This window comes from Phalacrocorax carbo, chromosome 3 (genome assembly GCF_963921805.1).
Source record: "Phalacrocorax carbo chromosome 3, bPhaCar2.1, whole genome shotgun sequence".
Lineage (NCBI taxonomy): Eukaryota > Metazoa > Chordata > Aves > Suliformes > Phalacrocoracidae > Phalacrocorax > Phalacrocorax carbo.
This window is the reverse complement of record NC_087515.1, coordinates 79,475,279-79,494,816: the sequence shown is the minus strand read 5'-3', so window position 1 is coordinate 79,494,816 and position 19,538 is coordinate 79,475,279. Positions and strand designations below refer to the sequence as shown.

Below are 19,538 nucleotides of genomic sequence, written 5' to 3'. Positions count from 1 at the left end.
TTGCACGCAAAACGAACTTACCTTTGATAGGCTAAACAGAGATTTTTATGGGAAGCCTACTCATACCCACACGGAACGCAGTTTACCTTTTGACTGTGGGGTTTTTAAAATAAAACAAAAAAAAAAGTATAATTTTAAGGTGTACCACAGTCATAATGAGAAACCCCGTACAATTACAATTTTGACTAATGGAACAATGGACACCCCCGTAACCGCACCGTATTGTATCGGGTAATTAGGGACTGCCAGGGAGCGGGAAAGCACAACCCAGGAATAATCAATGGATCGTCCCCCACGCTGCGTGCCGTAATCCTGCACCTCGTCGCTGAGGCGCGTCCCACCGAACCATTCATCCTCACCTCCCAGGCGCCGATAGAGGGAAAACCGGGAGTAACCAAACCCCGGCAGGGCGGAGAGCGCCGTCTGACTGCGGCGGGGCCGGGACGGGGGCGGGGGGCCGGGACGGGCAGGCGGGGCGGGGGGGGGGGGGCACGATGGCGGCATCCCGGTGCTCGGGGACAGGCCGGGCTGCCAAGACCCCCCACCCCCTCCCCGCGTGTGCGGGGCGGCGGGGGGGGGGGGGGGGGGGGGGGGGGGGGCCACCCGGCCCCCTCCCCCACACAGGCTGTGGGCGGGGGCAGGGCGCGCCGCCCCCTCCCCTCCGCCCCTCTCCGCTCCGCCCGGTGCTCGGCGCCCCCCCCCCCCCCGCCTCCCCCGGCTCCCATGGCAGGCAGCGGCGGCCGATTCGGTGCCGGCAAGCCCCGCCCGCCGGCGGGCCGAGGCCGGCCTCCCCCTTCCCTCGGCCGCCCCCTCCGCGGCAGCCCGCCAGCAGCGCCACAGCAGGCGCGGGGCCGGCTCGCTCCGCGCTGCCTCCCGCCCGCCATCCCGCCCGCCATCCCGCCCCGCCGCGCCGCGCCGCGCCGCTCCGCCGCGCCGCTCCCATGCAGGCCGGCGGCGAGGCAGAAGATGGCTGACTCGCCGGGGCACCCGCGCCCCTGCCCGCCCGCGACCCCCGCCCGCCCGCCGCCGCCGCCGCCGCCGCCGCCGCCGCCGCCGCCGCCGCGCTCCCCCCGGGCCCTTCGCGGCGCCGCCTGCCACCACTGAGAGCCGCCGCCGCCGCCGCTCCCCCCCCACCCCCTCCCCGCGCCCCTCCCGGCCCCCCCAGAGCACCAGCAGCCATTTCATCTCCACCACCAAGTAGGCGCAAAAAATGGCAGAAATGGAGAAAGAAGGGAGACCTCCCGAAAATAAAAGGAGCAGGAAGCCGGCTCACCCGGTGAAGCGGGAGATCAACGAGGAGATGAAGGTAGGTGCCTGTGATGGAGAAGGGAGCGGGGGTGTCCCCCCCCCCCTCCCGCCCCCCCCGCCTCCGTGCATGGAAATGAAATAAGAAAGGATCTCTTGTCATTTTTTTTTTTTCGTAGGATGCACTGAATGTGTCTCAACTCCGCCTCCTGGGCTGAAAACAGAGACGAATTCACAGGCTGCAAATCCTGTTCATTGACCAGCTTTGATTTATTTATTTTTTAAAAATAACTCTCCCTCGTTGGGCTTTTAAGCTCTTTGGGTGCCAGTGATGAGCTTTTGTTTTTTTTTTTTTTTTTTTTCCTTTCTATAGCCATCCCCTCAGGTAGCTGGGAAGCCCTAAAGTTAGGAAAGAAAGAAAGGGACCTCTTTTAAACACTGTATTTCTCTTCTTTCTCAGTAGCCAGCTGCAACTGTGTAATTAAATTGTCAAAGTGAAATGCGGCGGTCTGAGCCGCGCATCATTCTCCCGCTTAAGCGCGGAGACCCCTTTTCTCCCCTTCTCCCTCTCGCCTCCCTCCCTGCGTTTCGCGCCCCGCTTCGCAGCCCATCGCAGCGGCAGAGGTGTTGGGGAACGGGGGCTGTCCGAGGGCTGCTCTTGGTGGAGGCGTATTGATCGTGCGGAGGGGCTGTCCTGCCTGATGGGGAGCAGTGGCAATCCAGCTGTGCTCTGGAGGTAGCGCTTCAGGCGGCCGCTCCAGATGTTAGGATGGCTGCGATCGCACTAAAACGTTATTTCGGGACTTCTTTTATCATTAGGGCATTGCTCCGGGCTTGGCGGGTCCACTTTTTGCGCCTGTTTTCCACGTCTCTTCTGCGCCTGTTTGGTTTATGCCTCTGATTCTCCAAAGTTGGGAACAACGTATTGGGAGACTTCAGCTGAAGTTGTTGTTGTTTAATGCTCAGATAAAGTGACTAAAACGGCATAGTCTGGTTATGAGATGAAGCTGCTGGTGTTTAATTTGAATATGTCATTTATTAAAAGGCTGATTGTAAGCGGATGACTGCCTGGAAAATGTCACGCATTCGTGTAGTATGTAGACTATATAAGCGAGTATATAAATCTGCATGATGCCCATTGAAAATACCTTTGCTTTCCAGAGCATTGATCTCCCCCGAGTAAAATAAAATCGGAACGCACGATCCCCTCCCCTCTCCCCTCTTTTGCACGCCACTAATTTCGGTTAGGTGCCCTTTCCTGCCGAAGGCAGGCGTTCTTGCTCCTGCTGCCCACGTAATGAGCGTGTACGCAGATGGTTCTGAGTGCACATCAGCTGGACAAGAGTAGTATTAAGGGATCGGACAAAATAACGTGTCGGTGCATCTCTTTGGAAACAAACCGTACTAGTTTCAAGTCCCAAGGAGCGGTATGATTCTTTGCGAGATACATGACACATCCTGTTTTCGGGGAGGGCTCTGTACAGGCACCGGAGAGTAGGAGTCATTGCTCGTTGTAATCCCACATAGTTTTGAGGACTGCGGAGGTCTGTCGCATAGGGCATTGGCCCTTTAGAGCATCGCCTAATGCGATCTGTATGGATTGCAGCTTCTAAGTTTCATAGGTTCTAGAATTACAAATTAGCTAATTTTAATCAAAACATGTGAAATGTTATCCTGGCTGGATATAAAGGCTGACTGTGCTGGATCCTCTGGGTTTGTTTTGTTTACTTTGGCTGCAGGCACACTCAGCGGTTTGGGAGATAGTTGTTCTTCTACAGTATAACAGATGTTTGTCTGAAAGGGTGAGGAAGAAACAAAAACAACATTGTGTGAAGGAGAAAAATTACACGATTTTAAACTAATGCTTTGGTATTAAGCACTGGCATTAACCTTCGTGCAGAGAGTTTCTCTTTTTTAATTGTGGCTAGCTGCTGAAGGGTACAAACCTCAAGATTTCAGCTGATTTTAAAATTAAAGGCAGGTAGAAACAGCATTTTGAACTGATATGATTTCTGGTCGAGAGTGAGAGAGCTGATGGCAGAACCTTTCACAAAACACAGGCCACCTTTCAATGTAAACTATGCTATATATGCTATGCTGGGAGATGGCGTTTTTAGTAGGACAGTTGGCTGCTGTCATCCAAGAAGGGGAAGGGCGGGGGTGGGGGGAGAAGAAAAAACGTGGTTTGAATTTTTGACTTGTTGAGAAAGTTAAAATCCTGTGGCGATCATTTAGTCTTTTTTTTCTTTACTGATGAACCAAGTTGTTTAGTTGTTCTTCATAAACCTGAGGAATACAGTAATGTAACAAATTGGTTACACTATGCAAAATGTTTGCAGCGAGATGACAGGGGGAACACAATGTGCCCTTGTGTAGGTTCGTATCTGTAATGCTCAAACAGGCTGACTGTTTCCCTTCATCTGAACTGCTTTCATCTGGACCAGTGTAAAATAAGCTCTGGTAAGTAATCACGGCAGAGCAGAAAGAAAGGAATGTATACAGCAATAGACAGCCTAAGCTGTAAAAACTGTAACCCGAGTATCAGCAGCAGATCAGATATCAAGGCTTTAAGGTAGGGGAAATGAAAGAGATGAAGGGGAGGAAAAGACGAGAGAGGGAATGGAAAAGTCAGCTTGGAAAGTGAAGGAGAAGTAGGAGGGCCCCTCAGGGAAATTTGGCTCAGGGATTAGGGAATTTTATCATGGTGTACAGTGACCTACTCAGGTTTCAGCCCCCGTTGGATCAAATTGCCTCCCTTTGCTAGCAGAAAAAAAAAAAAAGGGCTGGTGTATATGCGATTTTTTTTTTTTTTCCCCCCCCTTCGGGTAATAAAAAGGCCATTGCTAGAAGTGTCTATTTTAAGTACAGCAAATGCAGGTCACTATGAATGAGCAACAAAATTACCTCATCACAGAGACTTCCTTCAAGATTTGCTGTTTGATACAGTCAGATATTTACTCGAGAAGGATCACAATGCCTAACTGCTTGGTTTGGTGTCTTCCAACAGCAGTGTCACAGATCAGTTGTAACATGACTGGATGGATATTCAGATTGCTTGCTCTTTCCTTATGCCAGATATTATGTTACATTTTTGTTATCGCTAACCTAATGTACATGATGGTTATAACAAATTCTAATTTGATACAATGTCGTGTGCAAAAAGTTCATGACACTGCACAGTTTTCTGATATTACATTTCAATGAAAAATATATTCAGGATGAACCGTTTTGTTTCACTGTGACCTTCACAGCCTCTCCTTTTTTTCTAGTTTTTTTTTTCTTTTGTCCCCCTTCCTCCTTCAGATGATACTTTCCAGTTTTATTTCCAGAGGTAGCGTTGCTCACCTCATTCAGAGCAGTGCCATTTCTCATTCGCTGGTGAGCTATATCATAGTCAGGGAACACGGTACTATTTTAAGACTAAAATACTTTTTCCAGTTTAATTGGTGAAAGCAGTCATCCAGGCGTGATGATGGCTTCCCCATCCATCCCTCCTCAGCTTATTTCCATTTGCCACCCCACTGCCGGGCAGCAGGGCTGCTCAGGAGAACGGCTAGGTGCTCTGCGATATTTGAAATGAAGTCACATCCAGAGCTGGGCTGCACTGGAAGTTCTCCTGAACGAACAAGAAAATGTATCCCCGCGTTTCTGTCAGTTGAAAGGCAAGCAAGGAATTTGCGCTGTAATTTCACAGGGCTGCCCCGTGTGCCCAAGGAGTTTACTATCTATAAGTATTCTCAAGAGCTAATTTGTATCGAAAACTGGGCTTCATTCCTGATGCCTAGAGCTTAAGACAGCCCCATCTGTTATAGTTTAATAGTAAACTCATCAGAAGATCTTTCAGTTTAGTGTTTTAATATTCCCCGTTTGGCATTTAAAAGTACTACTGTCAGAAGGAGGAAAGTGGTGAAGCAGGCAAAGCAGCACTGTGCCTGGAGCAAGCCAGGTCGCTCGGAGCGCTCAGAAGATTCCAAGGAAACTCCTCCCTTCTCTCCTGAAAAGCAAAAAACAGCTTTGGCAAAGCAGAAAAGCAGACAGACTTTATCAACTGTAGTAGTTCAGGAGACCGACGTGGAGGGGTATTTTTGCAGAGCTTGCGCGGAAGGGGTTTTGTGGGATGGCCGCAAAAGGGAGTTGTGTTGTCTTCACAGGGAACCTCACCTGGCTGTGCACCGCAGAAATAGTGCATCCCCAAACAAAGTGGGTATTACAGAACCAAATGTGTACGTGGGAGGACAAAGGAGATTAATGCATCAAGAAATTTTGCTTTCTGATAGCATAAAGGTCGAACCATAAAATTCAATATGGCAACAACATAAATAAGCAAAACAAGTGAGGGCCAGTAAAAGAAAAATCCAAGTTCGTATTGTGACTGTAGAAACATTTTTATTTCCTCGGTGCAGTGAAAGCAAAAAGTGAATTTGTGGGGCTCTGCACCGAGTGGGTTATGCAGGCAAGGAAATGGAATGGAGCCACTGTGCTTCCTCCCAGATCTGAAATAAACATTCAGCAGTAAAACCTAGAAGAAAATGAGTCTGACAGACTCATTCTCCCCTGCGTTTCCTGCCTCCGTGTTCGCCAGGCCTCGTTTGGTGAAGCCAGGCTTTGCCCCCTGTGAATAAGGTTCATAGAGAAGGAAAGGCAAGAGGTCTAAGATGGAAAGAGAAGTGTGGCTTAGCTTCAGAATGTATTAATTAGTGAAGATTTGGGAAAATGATGCACTGCAATGTAAAAAATCAAGCTGTAGGTGTACTGTTACAATGAATCCTAAAGTGGGAATAAATGTGATTATATTTTTACTGCCTGGTGTAGAAGTCAGTCTCACAAAGGAGAGAAACCACAGTCTGCCGAGTCAACACACCCTTCTTCATCTTGCCCATGAATAGGAAGTAAATTCAAGTCAAAATACCAATGAGCATAATAGTTAGTTAGTTATCCTGGCTCTTCCAGGAGGGAGGATATTTCTGTATAGTACAAGAATACAGAAATCATACAGTTAAAACATGCAAATTACCCATTGCCCTGCAGTCATGATAAGTGGTTTGGGACTTAGCAGGGGGCAAAAAAAGAACTGGCGTCTATTAAGAAGGGAGGGCTTTGGCGGTGTTGTGTGACTAGGGCCACTGGAGCATTTCTGGGCCAGTTTCTTTGGCAGGGATGAGCTGGTCGTGTCGCAGCTGTAGTGAATGCCCTGGCAGTTAGGCAGCTGCAGTGCTGTGCTGTCAGCTAGAGGAGCACAGGAGATTTGGCTCCGGTGGGATGCTAACCGACTGCATGGGTGTGCTGGCAGCTGGAGAGGTTATGGGTGTTTCCACCACAGCCTCAGTAGCCTGGCTGCTTGGGGCATGTGCAAGAGGCCGAGCGCGGCATGGCGGCGTGAGCACAGAAGGACGCAGGGCAGGGTTTCTGTGCTCGTCTTCTCAGCTCTGTCACTGGCCCACACTGTGAGCGGTGCTGGGGCTCAGTCTCTTGCTTTCCCTGCAGGGGACTGAGCGTATTGCCTCCCTGGCTGGGCAAAGTTAGCTTCTGTGCTGTAATTTTGCAGTGAAATCCACAGACCTCTGCAGGGCTCCCTTTGGGTTCAATGGGATCTGCTCTGGGCTCAAGGGCCCCAGCTTAGCAGTGTAATTTCTGCCTTGGGATCTTTTTTATGATGGACAAGGTTTTCCCTGGTGTGCTGGTCTTTCATATCATCCCAGTCCTCTGGCAGGGCTGTGGGTTTGGGGTGGTAGCCTCCATCCTGCAGATTCTCCACATCCTTTTGGGGAATGAATCAGAAAGTAGGCATGGACTAGCTCAGTGCCTCTGCAAAAGCTTGGAGTTGCAGCTCCTTGTGCATCCTCCATCTGGTCATCCATGCTTGTCTTCACATCTCTTTCTCCCTGGGCTTTGGCAGGCCCATCATCTCTCAGTTCAGCTGTTTCCTGTCTAGCCTGCTTCATCACTGCTTCTTCTGCTCTAACCTCAGGTCCCACTGTCTTGCTTTTTTCAAGCACCATTGTTAGAGTCATCACCCTTCCTTTCACTAAGCCTTTGAAGCTTGTACATCTTTCAGTGAGGTTCTACTCTGCATGTACTGGTTGTGTATAAATTGACTTCCTTCCTTTCCTTAACTTCATCAAGAACTGGGCTTTTTTGCCTGTTCCCCCCTCCCTGCATTCACACAGAGAAAAATTGCCTCATCTCATTATTTGTGTTTTGACTATTGCTACCACACTGGTCTTTACAGATCCCATCTTGTTACTGTATCTTGGATCCACGTAGATTTGGCCTACCACTGAAATGGAAGAAGGGAGAATACATGGAAACAATGAAATAGTAGTGGTCAGCTTCAGGGCAATGGTGTCAACAATGACATGACCTGTGTGACCATCATCTTGACTGACAGGACATTAGACATTGCTGCAAATAGGTATTGTAGTCAGGAGTCTGAGGGAAGGTGATGTAGTTCTGTGGATGCCCATCTATGTGAGAGAGTTAGTGTGGAAGAAAACATTTCTCAGCTTTGATTACCAGCTTGCTAAGGATGGGATCATCCTCTTGGTTTGCTGTGTATAAAGTGCTGTGTAATGAAGCCCTGGCTGTTAGCCACTGAGAGAACAGTATTAAGGTATTAAGTGATCAGCATCATTGTAATAGGTAAGATAAATTATGAAGGAGAATGGCTTAATTGTTTTGGTTTTGTGTTTGTTTGTGTTTGTTTTTTTTTTTTAATCCAAGCATCCTTGTTGAGAAATCATGGTGCTAAAAAGGTGCTTACTTTTGTTACCACTAAAATGCAACCTCATTGTACTCTCATTGAAGTTAGTAGGAAAGACCCTGGTGATTTTTTTTTGTTAAAGAGTCAAGTCTCTGTGATGGGTAATTTCAAAATCAGATATATTCTTTGTCATTATGAGTGGTCATTTTTGTGCATCACTCATCATGGATAGGAAAAATGAGACTTGAAAGGTACTTAAACTTTGTGCCTTTACAAACCCTACCATCACTTTGACTAGATTCTGAAGACACATATACGTGTATGAATTTTCAGGAAAAAACCCCATATATACAGCCTTGCTTACATATTCCTTGACAAGTAATTAGAAATTGCTCATTGCCTGAGTTGATCAACAGTGCAAATAAAACACAAAGCATCCACAGGAGGCAAATTTAGAGCTACTCAATTAATTTGGTTGCATGGGGTTTAAGTCAGGAAGACTTTGTCAATTGGTCTCTACCTTGCAAGATTAGTCTCTAGAGTTGCGTCTCCATTGCTGAAATTTAGCAGAGCAAGGGAAGCTGGCAGAGCTTGCCTTTGGGCCTCCATGGACCCCTTGAAGTTGTTCTGGGTGAGCTACAGTGGTGAGGTTTCACTCTCTGCAGGTCATTTAGTTGTTTGATCCCCTATGGGCTAGAGACAGGATTGGTGCAGTGGGACTTTTGGTGCTGAGAGAGAAGTTTTCTAAAAAGCTAAAAACCAACCAACCAAAAAAAAAATTTAGAAAAATTTTCCATTTTTGCTAGTATTTCAAACACTTGCAACACTGCATCATTCAGATGAGAGTTTAAATATGTATTTTAGAAGTGAGTGTATGTGTCAGCCACATTACACTGCGTTGCACTCGTTGCAAACTGTAGTAGTGACACAGTTCAGACGCAATGGGCTGTCTTACTTACAGTGCTGACACTAGAGGTAGAGGTGGAACGATGCAATGTTTTCTGGCAATTTGGGGCTGCACAGGACGGCCACAGAATGAAGGCTTCCAGCAGGAGGTCAGGTGACAATGAAAAGGGGAAAAACAAAAGGAAAGTGGTGCTCTAGGGGTCTGCTGTGGGTTTTTGTTTTGGTTTTCCTTTTCCTGAAATGTGTGTTTGTAGCACAATTGCACAGATGATAGTCCTGGAAGAGTACAAATTGCTTGTGTTTATTGCTCATAGCTGCTTTACAGCGCTCCTTGAGTGACAGGAACACCTATGCAATCTGGTGTGATGAATGAGCCAGGAGCAGTGCAGCGCTCTGACGTTCTGGGGCAGAGTGCCTGCTGTAGCTTTGAATTTGGAAGCAATTATCATCTGATTACTTTTATTTATTTATTTAAATGACTGGAGAATTGCTGTGTTCTATCATTAGACTTGCTCCCACTCAAAAATTAAGCTAGAGCAGTTAACTAGACAAAATCTAGCAACCTGCAGATTTGACACGTACCATTTGTTTTGAATTGGTGTCGTATTCTCCTTATTCCTTTGCTGGTAGCCAGAGTTCCGGGAGACGGTGCTTACCAGGAGCATTATTTTAGATGTCAGGATCTTACGGGAAAATGAAGTTTGGAACTTGTTTTAAAAAAGTGATAATAAAAAAAATGTGGAGACCAAATAGAAAGGCTTTGTGTGTGGCTTTTTTGTTTAATTTTATAGTTGTCATACTACTTTCAACTGATCTTTGCCGTCGCAGTAATTCATTAGCTGGTTTCCTTTGGTAGTTTCCTAAAACCGTAAGCTGTAGAGCTCCATGGCACTATTTGGTTTCAGGAAGCTTTGTTGCCTGGCTGCAGATTTCTTAACTTACTCCACTAAATCTCCTGGCCTGGTAATGAGCATTTTCTACAGAAATATTTTTGCCATATGACCTAGAGGACGTGTTTTGAATAGAATTTGAGAGTTATGACAGTCATGTTCCATATTTTGCATTTCTATACAAACAAAATATAACCACACGGCTGCTTGGAAATTGGTTTGAAAATAAATGTGGCAAAACTGAGAACAGTTTTCTTAAACAAATATAAGAGATGTTTGTATGAAATGTTATGGTAAAATGCTTTCATGGTGAAGAGTTTTTAAGTGGTTTGACTGTGCAGGGGCTTATAACTCTGAGGAAGAATGTCCTTGCTGTTATTTTATTTGATTTGGTTCATGGGCACCTCAAGGAACTGTAATTGTGTCAGTGACCTGCTCCAGTTGAAACGACTGTAGCGCAGTAAGATTGATTAACTGCTGGTTGAAAAAAATCCTGGTTTTCTGTTATTGTCTTGCTGCAGTCTTAGATATTTTATGGCAACGCAGGCAAGTTTGTGTGACGTATGTATGTTAAAATATTTCTGACATTGAATGCCAGAGCACAAGTCATAAATAACTCTCCTTTTCATTTTCTTTAAATTACAGACATATGAGTCTCTGTCATAATTACATGTGCCAGTTGGAGATTTAAATGCATTACACTTTATGCACTTGACTTATGAAATGAACATTAGTCTTTGAGGAGGTGGGCCAAACCTGACACTTCCTCGTGTAGCACAGATACGGTTCGATTTATGCAGTCCTCCCTTCCTTCCAAATGGTTATTGATTACATAAATAAGTAGGTAATTTTTCTCTTTCAGAACTTTGCAGAAAACACTATGAATGAGCTCCTTGGCTGGTATGGTTATGATAAGGTTGAATTGAAAGATGGAGAAGATATTGAATTCAGGAACTACTCGGCAGATGGGGAAAGCCGCCAGCACATTTCTGTTCTCAAAGGTAATGAGACTTCATGTTTCTGTGTTCATGCAAAGCAGGATTAATATCTCAACCTGTCTGAATTGGCGTGGATTGGGAAGCGTGTTCTGCTGCTTGCTTCATGGTTGGTTTACATAAAAATATTGGAAAGCGCCTTCTAGTACAAGGAAGCCAATAGGGTATGAGGAAACTCACTTAAGAAAATTGCTGTTAGTAGGTACTTGCTAATGTATCTTCACAGATAATACCTTTTGTGAGTCAGTTGAAAGTTGTGTGCCTGTGGTACCAATAAACTGCTCACAACTGGAAAAAAGAGGGAGCGCCACCTTAGCAGTGTGGCTTTGAGGAGCCGTTTTGCTTTTAAAACGATGGCTTTTTGGCCTATGGCTTTTTAAAACGCTGAAAGATTTTGAGCTGGAATATTCACAACACGTGTAGGAACGAGCGTGAATGTTCACGAAAGGCTCCTCATCCATGTTTGTGCAGTGCTGTCTTCTGCAAGTGCTGTAGAAGTTCTCCAGGGCTGGCATTTGTTTGGGACAGTGCTGGATCTTCGTGATTCAAAATGTGGAGGATGGGACCCAGTCTGTTGCTCAGCCGTTCAGCTGCTGCCTTCTGACCCCTCAGTCGCAGGGGAAGTGTAGGGACTTGTCATCAGAGTGAAGAGGAGAATGGGAAATTGCTGTATCTTGACTTACCCAACAAGAATTCCTCAAATGTGAGGTAAAGAGAAGAAATTGCAGCAGCTTTCACGCTCTTGGACTGCCACTGTTCACTGCGTTTGTGGCCAGCAGTGTTTGGGTTTTCTTTCTGATGGGCAGAGCAGCAGCACTGTGTTCAGCGAGTGTTGCAATGAGTACTGATACCAGAGGTACCAGTTCTGAAGGAGAGATGGCTAGAAAAAAGGTGGGAAAATTAGAGGTAAGGGGAAACAACCGAGTCGCGTTAAAATTGAATGTTTGCAGCTTGTTAGTTCTATAGTGACATTGGTGATCAATATTTACTTTTCATTGAAAATAAAATGTCATTTAGCCACCTTCGAAGAAACTTGTTCTTGTGTAGTAATGTGATTAATTTATTTATGTTCTAATAAATATATCTTTTATTGAATGACTTGTGCCTCCAGTCTATGCCTGATGAAATTTGTGACACACTTTTTTTTATAGACACGATACAAATAATATGTTGTGTGTAACAAAGTTGTTGAATATCTGTGACAGATGATAGAAATTTTTGATGTATGCAGTCTATGGGAGGGGAAAAAAGTGTGTTTCTGAGAGGTGGGAGGAGAGGGAATAATAAAAATTAAGTCCTGCCCCGTAGTTAACTGCAGTGCATTAGGGAAATAAGAATCCTGAGATGATTTGGGATTAAAGAATTAGAATAATAACTGACATAATTTCATGCACACTTAGCTGTAATTTAAATATTTTGTTCCTTTCTTTAAATCCTTTCCATTATTACTACTCATATTATTGACAGAGAATTAGGAATTCTTGTATTTTTTAGTTTATGCTTCTTGCATTGGTGAAGTCACAGTACACTGAGTGTGGTCACCATGCAAACAATAGAAGTAAAGGACAGGAATAGGGTGTCATTGATTAAATCAGGCATGCTAAGGATATGCTTGACAAAATAATCCCACCTTTTGAAAGAAAAAAAAAGCCACACTAGACCTCAGTGTGAGTTTGATTTTTAAAAATTGAGCATTTCTGAAGAATACTGGAAAGTATCCTTTCTTTAAGAGGGAAAATATCTGGGTTTTTTTTGTGCACCCTTCTAGTATTAGGGTGAATAATTTAAAGAAAAGATTGGTGAAAGTATGTAGGGGCATTTAAGAAATATATTTGTCATACTGTACAATGTGTTCTTTGTGTTTTACAGAAAATTCTTTGCCAAAACCAAAATTACCTGAGGACAGTGTTATTTCACCGTACAATATAAACCCAAGCTACCCAGGGCTTGCCACAGGAAATGGACTTTCAGACTCACCAGCAGGGTCAAAGGATCACGGGAATGTACCTATTATTGTCCCATTAATTCCACCACCTTTCATAAAGCCACCAGCAGGTAAATCCTAATAGATATATGAAAATGGTTACTGTCATTGACACGTCCTGAGATTGCTAGATCATGATGTCACAGTAAGAGGGCTGATTTCAAAATGTTTAAAAACCAGTCACAGGGAACTTAACAATGGAGTGGAAGAGTGACTATTTATTAGTGTTGAGAAACTTCTGCAAACGCGATTTGCGGACTTGTGCTGCTTGTGACACTCTGATTGCTGGATTATACTCTCAGCACTTCAACATCTGCTTTTATATAAAAAAAGAGATTTTGTTCTGATGAATAAAGCCTTTAAATAAAATAATGGAAGGTGATTAAATTAAAAATAAGCTGCATGAGGGAAACAGTGAAAGAGACAAAGCTATCAAATCAATATCATGTCTTTATATCAGGTTAACAAGCTCATCCTGGGAAAACTGTCTCTTGATTCTCATTGAAATCCCTGACCGTTGTCTCTTGTCTCTTGAGGGTTTAATATGATCTTGACTCTACCCAGGAGACTGCACTGAGATGTTTTACATTTTCATTAGATTTTTATCAGGAGTGATTTTATAACATGCCATTCCTCAGAGTTTGCATGAAAAATGAGTTATTCTACACTGCGTGCTTCTTACCATAATCTGTGAAAGTTACTCTTATGGCTACACCAGGGTGATTAATTGCTGGTCTATTGTTTACTGCTGAACACAGTGCGATAGTTGGTGAATTTAGATGGGAGCAGGCTCAGTCCTGCTTCCATGGATGTCCCTGGGTGTTGTTCTGGGTGCTCTTGGGTGACTGAGGCACTGAGATATACAGGGTGACCTGCAATACCTGCCCAAGAACAGTAGTTCTCCGCACACAGGGAGGCAGCTTGGCTAAAGAGTCTCCACCAGGTGTGAGGACGCTTCTGCAGAGGCAAAACAGCTTGTAGGATCAGGTGCAGGTGTTAGATGGTCACTTCTGCCCTTCATTGACCAAAGGTAACTGTAAAATACCAGCCCGTCCAAGAAAGTGTTTGCCTGTTGACAGTCATGTGATAGACTACAGTTGCTCCTCCCAAATTATTTTTATGCTATTGAGTTTTATGTCTAAATAAGTATACTAATATGCTATGAATAATTTCCAAATGTTACTCAATATGCATTCCCTGCCAAAGACTTTTCATCTATTTTATATGATATTTGCTAATTACCAAAGCTATTTGGGCCCATTCCTGCAGCCTTTACACAGCTAAAGATCTCGGGCCATATGGGCTGGATCCTCAGCTGTTGTTGATTTGGCCCTAAAGCTTTAATCAAGGGCTTGTGCCATCCCAAGCTATTTTCTCCTCCAATCTGAGTCATGAATGAATCCAGAACGCTGAATTTGTGGTACGCGAACACAAGGCTATAACATGCATTGTGCAAACTGCCACAGTTGCTGGATTTTTATGACATCAAACAAGCAGGAGGAGATGGAACTATGAAGTAGAAAACAAATTACTGCAACAGTAGTTACATGGATAGAGGGCAACAGTGGCCCAGTCAACTATCTTCTGTTCTTTGCCTGTCCATGTACCATGTGTGATCCGGCGTTCAAATGTACCGCTAAGGGTAACGTGCCGAGAAGGCTTTTCGTAAGTATTTTCCAACTTCTAAGTTTTTAATTGATTAATTCATAATTAATATTGTTGTTTTACTTGCATAGGGGATATGAATGCATAACCTCTGCCTCCCCTGACTTTATTCCATGATCAGTAATGAGTGCTAGATTACCATGAATTCTGAGCAGATGAGCATATTTATCTCACCTTTGTTTCAGAGAGCAAAGTTTGGGAGGACCGGAGGGGGAGGAGAACCACAACCTTTGTGGGATTTGCAATAAGCATTGGTAGTAATTGTTTTGTTTTATCTTAGGGCGTAGGTGCCCTAGTCATTATCACCCCAAAGAGCCTGGCAAGAAACAACTGGTGAATACAAGTAGAAGAGGGAGTACAAAGGAGCCAGGAGAGCCAGCGTGCGAGGCAGTGGTCTTGGCGCTGCACTTTGACACCGTTTTGTGGGCACTACATCAAAGCAGAAAACTTCAGAGTGATACAAAGCCAGACAAGAGTAACTCTGGGGATGTTTTCTCGGAGCCCCTCACAAGCACAGGGGGCGACTTTGGAAACAGCACAAAGGTGCTTCTTTGAGTTGAGCAGGCAAATGAAAAAGACTCACTTCATTAATTGCTCAAGCTGGAAGTCAGCGTTTTCAACATGGGGGGGAGAGAGGCGATGACTGACCTGCCACAAGAACAGAAGCAGCTTACATTTGTTCGAGTTAATAAATGAAGAAAGGAGAGAGGAGGGAGAGGTAGAGACTCCAAGAGAAGGCTTCAAGGTTAAAACACTGGGCAGAGAAAGGGATCTTTGCAGCATATTTTGAGTGGACATGCATAGGACAAGGTTACGCTACAGGCCAGAGAGAAAGCCAGGCGGTGATGCACTGTAGTGACTGAGATGCTGAGAGTTGGGGTGAGTCCAGACTTTGTGGATGGATTGGGAAAGCTTTTAGTAACTGTACAGGAGAAAAATCTACAAGATTTAAATATAGCTCAAAAGAGTGTGCGCACAGATGAAAATGATATCTAAATCATGAACCTGAAGGACAGGAAAGATGATGGTGCGGTCCACTGTTATTGAGCAAATAATATGGAGTGAGCACTCATGGAGAAATTATTAAGACTTTAATTCTTGCCGTATTGATCTTGAACTGAAGGGTCAGCACCAGTAAAGAAGTGTCAGAGACAGAGGCTGAGGTATTCATTTGGACAGGAGAGCAATGGTCTGGAGAGGATAAGCAGCTCCAAGAAACAGTCACAGTGAATTATTAGTTGAATAATTTTTGCAGATAAGACTCTGTACAGAGAAGAGGGAGAAGAGAAGGAGCGGAGCACAGGGGATGCTCATAGAAGCCTGAAGGGAGAAATAGGAAGGATGCTCTGCAACGTGCACTGATGTAGTAATTGCAGAGGTAGAAAAAGCACTGGGGGAAGACAGAGTCAGGAAGCCAAAGGAAACAGGATTTCCAGGGAGGCAGATATGATTCTTGGTATCATAAACAGCTACCAGCTCGAGAAGGAAGAGGAAAGAGTACTGATCCTGAACTACATCTAGGAAGCAGTCATTGAAGATTTCAGCAGATTAGGTCTTCCTTGAGTGTGCTGGAAAACTTTGAACAATGTCTTATCTGCATTCATATTATGTATGAACAGGCTAAAACATTGAACAGTTAACAAAATTACCATTTTTCCTCTCATGCTGATTTTACAGTAAAGTGTTTTGTTTTTTTTTCTGTTTGAAAACCAAATAATTTTGAACAGTCTGACTGAAATTTTATCTCCAAGCTATTCAGCTTTCTATTTTACTCGAAATATTAGGTAAAAATTTGCTTATACAATCCTGGAAAACATTAGACTGCTACATGACCAAATATAAACAGCTCCGATAAAGGCACTCTTTCCTTGCTGTACCCCAGAATTATACCTGAAAAAGGCTGAGTTAAACTCATGGGTCCTGTGTGGTGCACTGGCTGTCTACAGACTCAGGGTACAGCCTGTCAGCGGAGGATACTAAATCCAGTCATGGGAAGCCTCCACAAGAAGGATGCCAGTTACTCAGGTCTGGACACTATTTGCAAGAGCACTCAGCTGATCTGCACCACCCGGCAGATGGACCACACTCAGGCAGTGCCCAAATCAAACAGGACTTTATCAGTCAACATCAGCCATCTGACCTGCATCTGGAAGCAAATAAGTCAGTGAAGCCTCCAGGGAGTTGGTGTAATAGTGTAATTGTGGCTGATAGCCGTCCGTCTTGCCCAACAGGCTGGTAGCTGCATTTAGGGCTGGCAGCAGATTCCGAGTGATCTTCAGGGTTAGTCTTGAGTACAACCCATTGCAACAAACTGATACTAGGATTGATTCTGCTTGGTGTTAGAAGACTCTTATTTTCTACACAGCAATGTAAAGAAAGTATTTTTTTTTTCGATTAGAAAATTACATAGAAATAGGAAGGAACAGAAGTGCGATAGCCAGGAATGATCTAGAAATAAAAATCCCACTATAGTTGTGCCAGGTATATGGCTGTAGTATGCAGCATGCAAACATCCTAACTTATCCTGCAGCCCTTAGTGATACAGTAAATCTGAGAGGGCGCGTAGGGTGGCTCTGCCCTTCCACTCAGACAAGTTTGGACAGCTGTTGTTACATGGGAGGAAGGAAGGCTAAAATCAAGACTAGTCAAAGAAGAATGCAAAAAATTCTTTCGATGCAGGTGAGAACGTGCTGCCTCCTTCTCCTGGCACCTGCTGGAGGCTATGGTGTCTCAGTTTCCCTGGTTTTTCAGGAGTGCTCTTTAGCTTACTTTCTCTTGTGATGCCCATGGCAGTGCCTTGGTAGGGGAGGTAAAACTGCTGGTTGGTCTAGCCTTTGAGCATGAGTGTCAGCAAAACCTTTCCCTTTCCTGCCTCCTTCTGTGTACAAGTGATGCACAGAGCTCATCTGCTGTTCCAAGCATCCAGACAAGAATCAGCTTCTTTCCACGCTGTGCTGAGAGGGAAGGTCAAGGGATGTGGTGGAAGCGGAGGCAGAGAGGATGGTACCATGCAGTTGACTGAGCTTTCCACAGAGGAAAGAAGTACAAGGGAAGAATAATGCTCCCTCACAGGGTTTTCACAAGATAATGAGTACACTTGGGAAAGGAAAGGGGATTTAAATCCTCTAACCCACCAATCAGTGTCTCTACATAATATTTGGTTCAGTGATTTCCAAATGATAATGATTGGGGTTGTACCAAAAGTTATCAGAAACTCATGAAAGTGAAGGAAGAATGGGCTGGAGGAGCTGTATCTGATGAGGCAAAATGTCTAAAAGGAGGAGCAGAAACAATTCCAGTGCTGACTACCTTGTACAATAGGCCTGTGACCTAAGTTGGCAAGGAAATGTCATATTCAAATATCGAAGTGAGTAATTAGGTATTTTATAGAAAGGAACGAGTTATTTTCTGTGTTACAGCTTAACATAACTTTAGAATTAAAGTTTACAGGATTTTTTTTGTAAATATAAGTGGACATGAGTAACTTTGTGCAGGATATGGGATTACGCAGAGTCCCTGCCTTATGAACAGTCTGGAACTGCCCGCTGTAACCTCTCTCAATATTTAAATTGTATTGGAGGAATCTGGAAGCATAGAAGGTGTTTTAAATGGTAGTTAGCAGGGCAGTAAAAATGAATTCCAAGATCATCTGTCTAAATTCACCGAGGAATTGGTTCTATGACTGCATTACCAAGAAGTCTGATTCCAAGCAGAACCCAGTGGCCATTTTGCTTAAATAAAGACCGTATTATCAGATCTAATTAGGTCTATATATTGAGGAGACTTTCATTTTACCACGCTCTGGATCCTGCTTCAATATTTCCTGAATCTTACTCTGGTTGCTGAACAGCATTACAATTTCTCTAACTGCAGGTTTAGGTCTCTAATAAAGGCCACTGCAACAAATCCTATCGTCACTACTCTTCAAATTCGTTCTCTTGTTTTCAGTTTGAAACATCATCTAATTTACACCGATCGTAGTGTTATTAGCGCCTGGGTTTTAAAATGCCAATGGTTGCCAGGATGCCTGCCCCATCTAGCTCACTGTTGATGTCTTTTTCTCTCTGTGGAGGGCCAAGTGTTTCCTTTGTGCTAGAAAGAAAATCACAAAGTCCACGTATGTACTTTAATAGCATATATTCAAAATAGTTAGGGAGTTCCCCCCTTATTAGCAGAAATAGGTGCTTTTTTGTGTGCATGTTTAAAACCTGCCTGAACGCCAGCTTTTATGTGTGTTGTGCATTCAGTCCTTACTGAACTATGCATGAGAATGTGCCTCAACTCATGCATAAAAAACGTAGGCAAGCCGTGGTTCCCCAAAATGATTTTTTAAAAGGAGCTGGGACACTTTGCTTTATTGGCAGCATAGTGAACTTCAAGAGACTGGTCCTTAAAAGGAAAGGCATTGTAGAGCCCCTGAGGTATTTCCATAGCAATGGTTGCAGCAAGCTTTCTATTGTCAGCCTTATTATTTAATCTTCCTCTCTTAACTACTTTTTCCAAGGTACTTTTTGTACCTTAAGTTTGTCATACATCCCAACTATTTAGACGATCAGCACTTAAGTGCTATCACAAAGGGATCTGCAGCAATGTCTTAGGAGGGTTTTTGTTCATTTTTCAGTTTGAGATTAATCAGATAAAGCATCTCAGATATAAGAAAAATGACTGTAGTTCTGCTTCTGCCTTGGTTGGGATCATCAGCCCCAGGAACTGCTTTGGGATAAAAGATCTGAATACGTGCTACTTGGGTTTCTTCAATAGCAAGCTGGGGTTTCGGGAGCAGCAGGCGGGTAACTCAGAATTAAGCATTCTGAAATCCTGGCAGGTCCCAGTGGAAACAGTGAGCCCTTATTGTTAATGCTGCAGATGCTAGAGTCAAGTTAAGATCTAATGTCTTTAAACAGGAAGTTTTGTAGCTTTTCATTAGAAAGTAGCAGTGAAAGCAGTGAAAATATTTGAAGAGGTATGCCAGTGGATTGAGTGCAGTTCCCAGCATGGGGTAAAAGGGCTATTCTTGCTCCCCCCAAAAAACCTCTGTTGTCCAAACTGCCTCTGTGAGGGGGTGGGACACAGCAAAGAGAAAAAGAGGCAAAACCAGAAGAAAGCAGTAGTGGGGAGACATGGCTTCTGAATAGCTGTGATGAAAGGAATCT

General features: G+C 44.3%; 1 protein-coding gene across 2 annotated transcripts in view; it reads left to right on the top strand.

The window, feature by feature from the left end:
* Window positions 1-728: 728 nt before the first annotated feature.
* SOBP (sine oculis binding protein homolog) overlaps window positions 729-19,538 on the top strand; it is a 115,473-nt gene continuing 96,663 nt past the window's right edge. Inside the window, exons 1-3 of one of the 2 annotated variants that reach the window (XM_064447509.1) lie at window positions 729-1,306; window positions 10,604-10,742; window positions 12,606-12,791. In XM_064447509.1, coding sequence (XP_064303579.1) covers window positions 1,211-1,306; window positions 10,604-10,742; window positions 12,606-12,791 — 421 coding nt within the window. In that variant the 5' untranslated portion in view covers window positions 729-1,210. The remainder of the gene's footprint in view (window positions 1,307-10,603; window positions 10,743-12,605; window positions 12,792-19,538) is intronic. The other variant, XM_064447508.1, reaches the window with a different exon arrangement.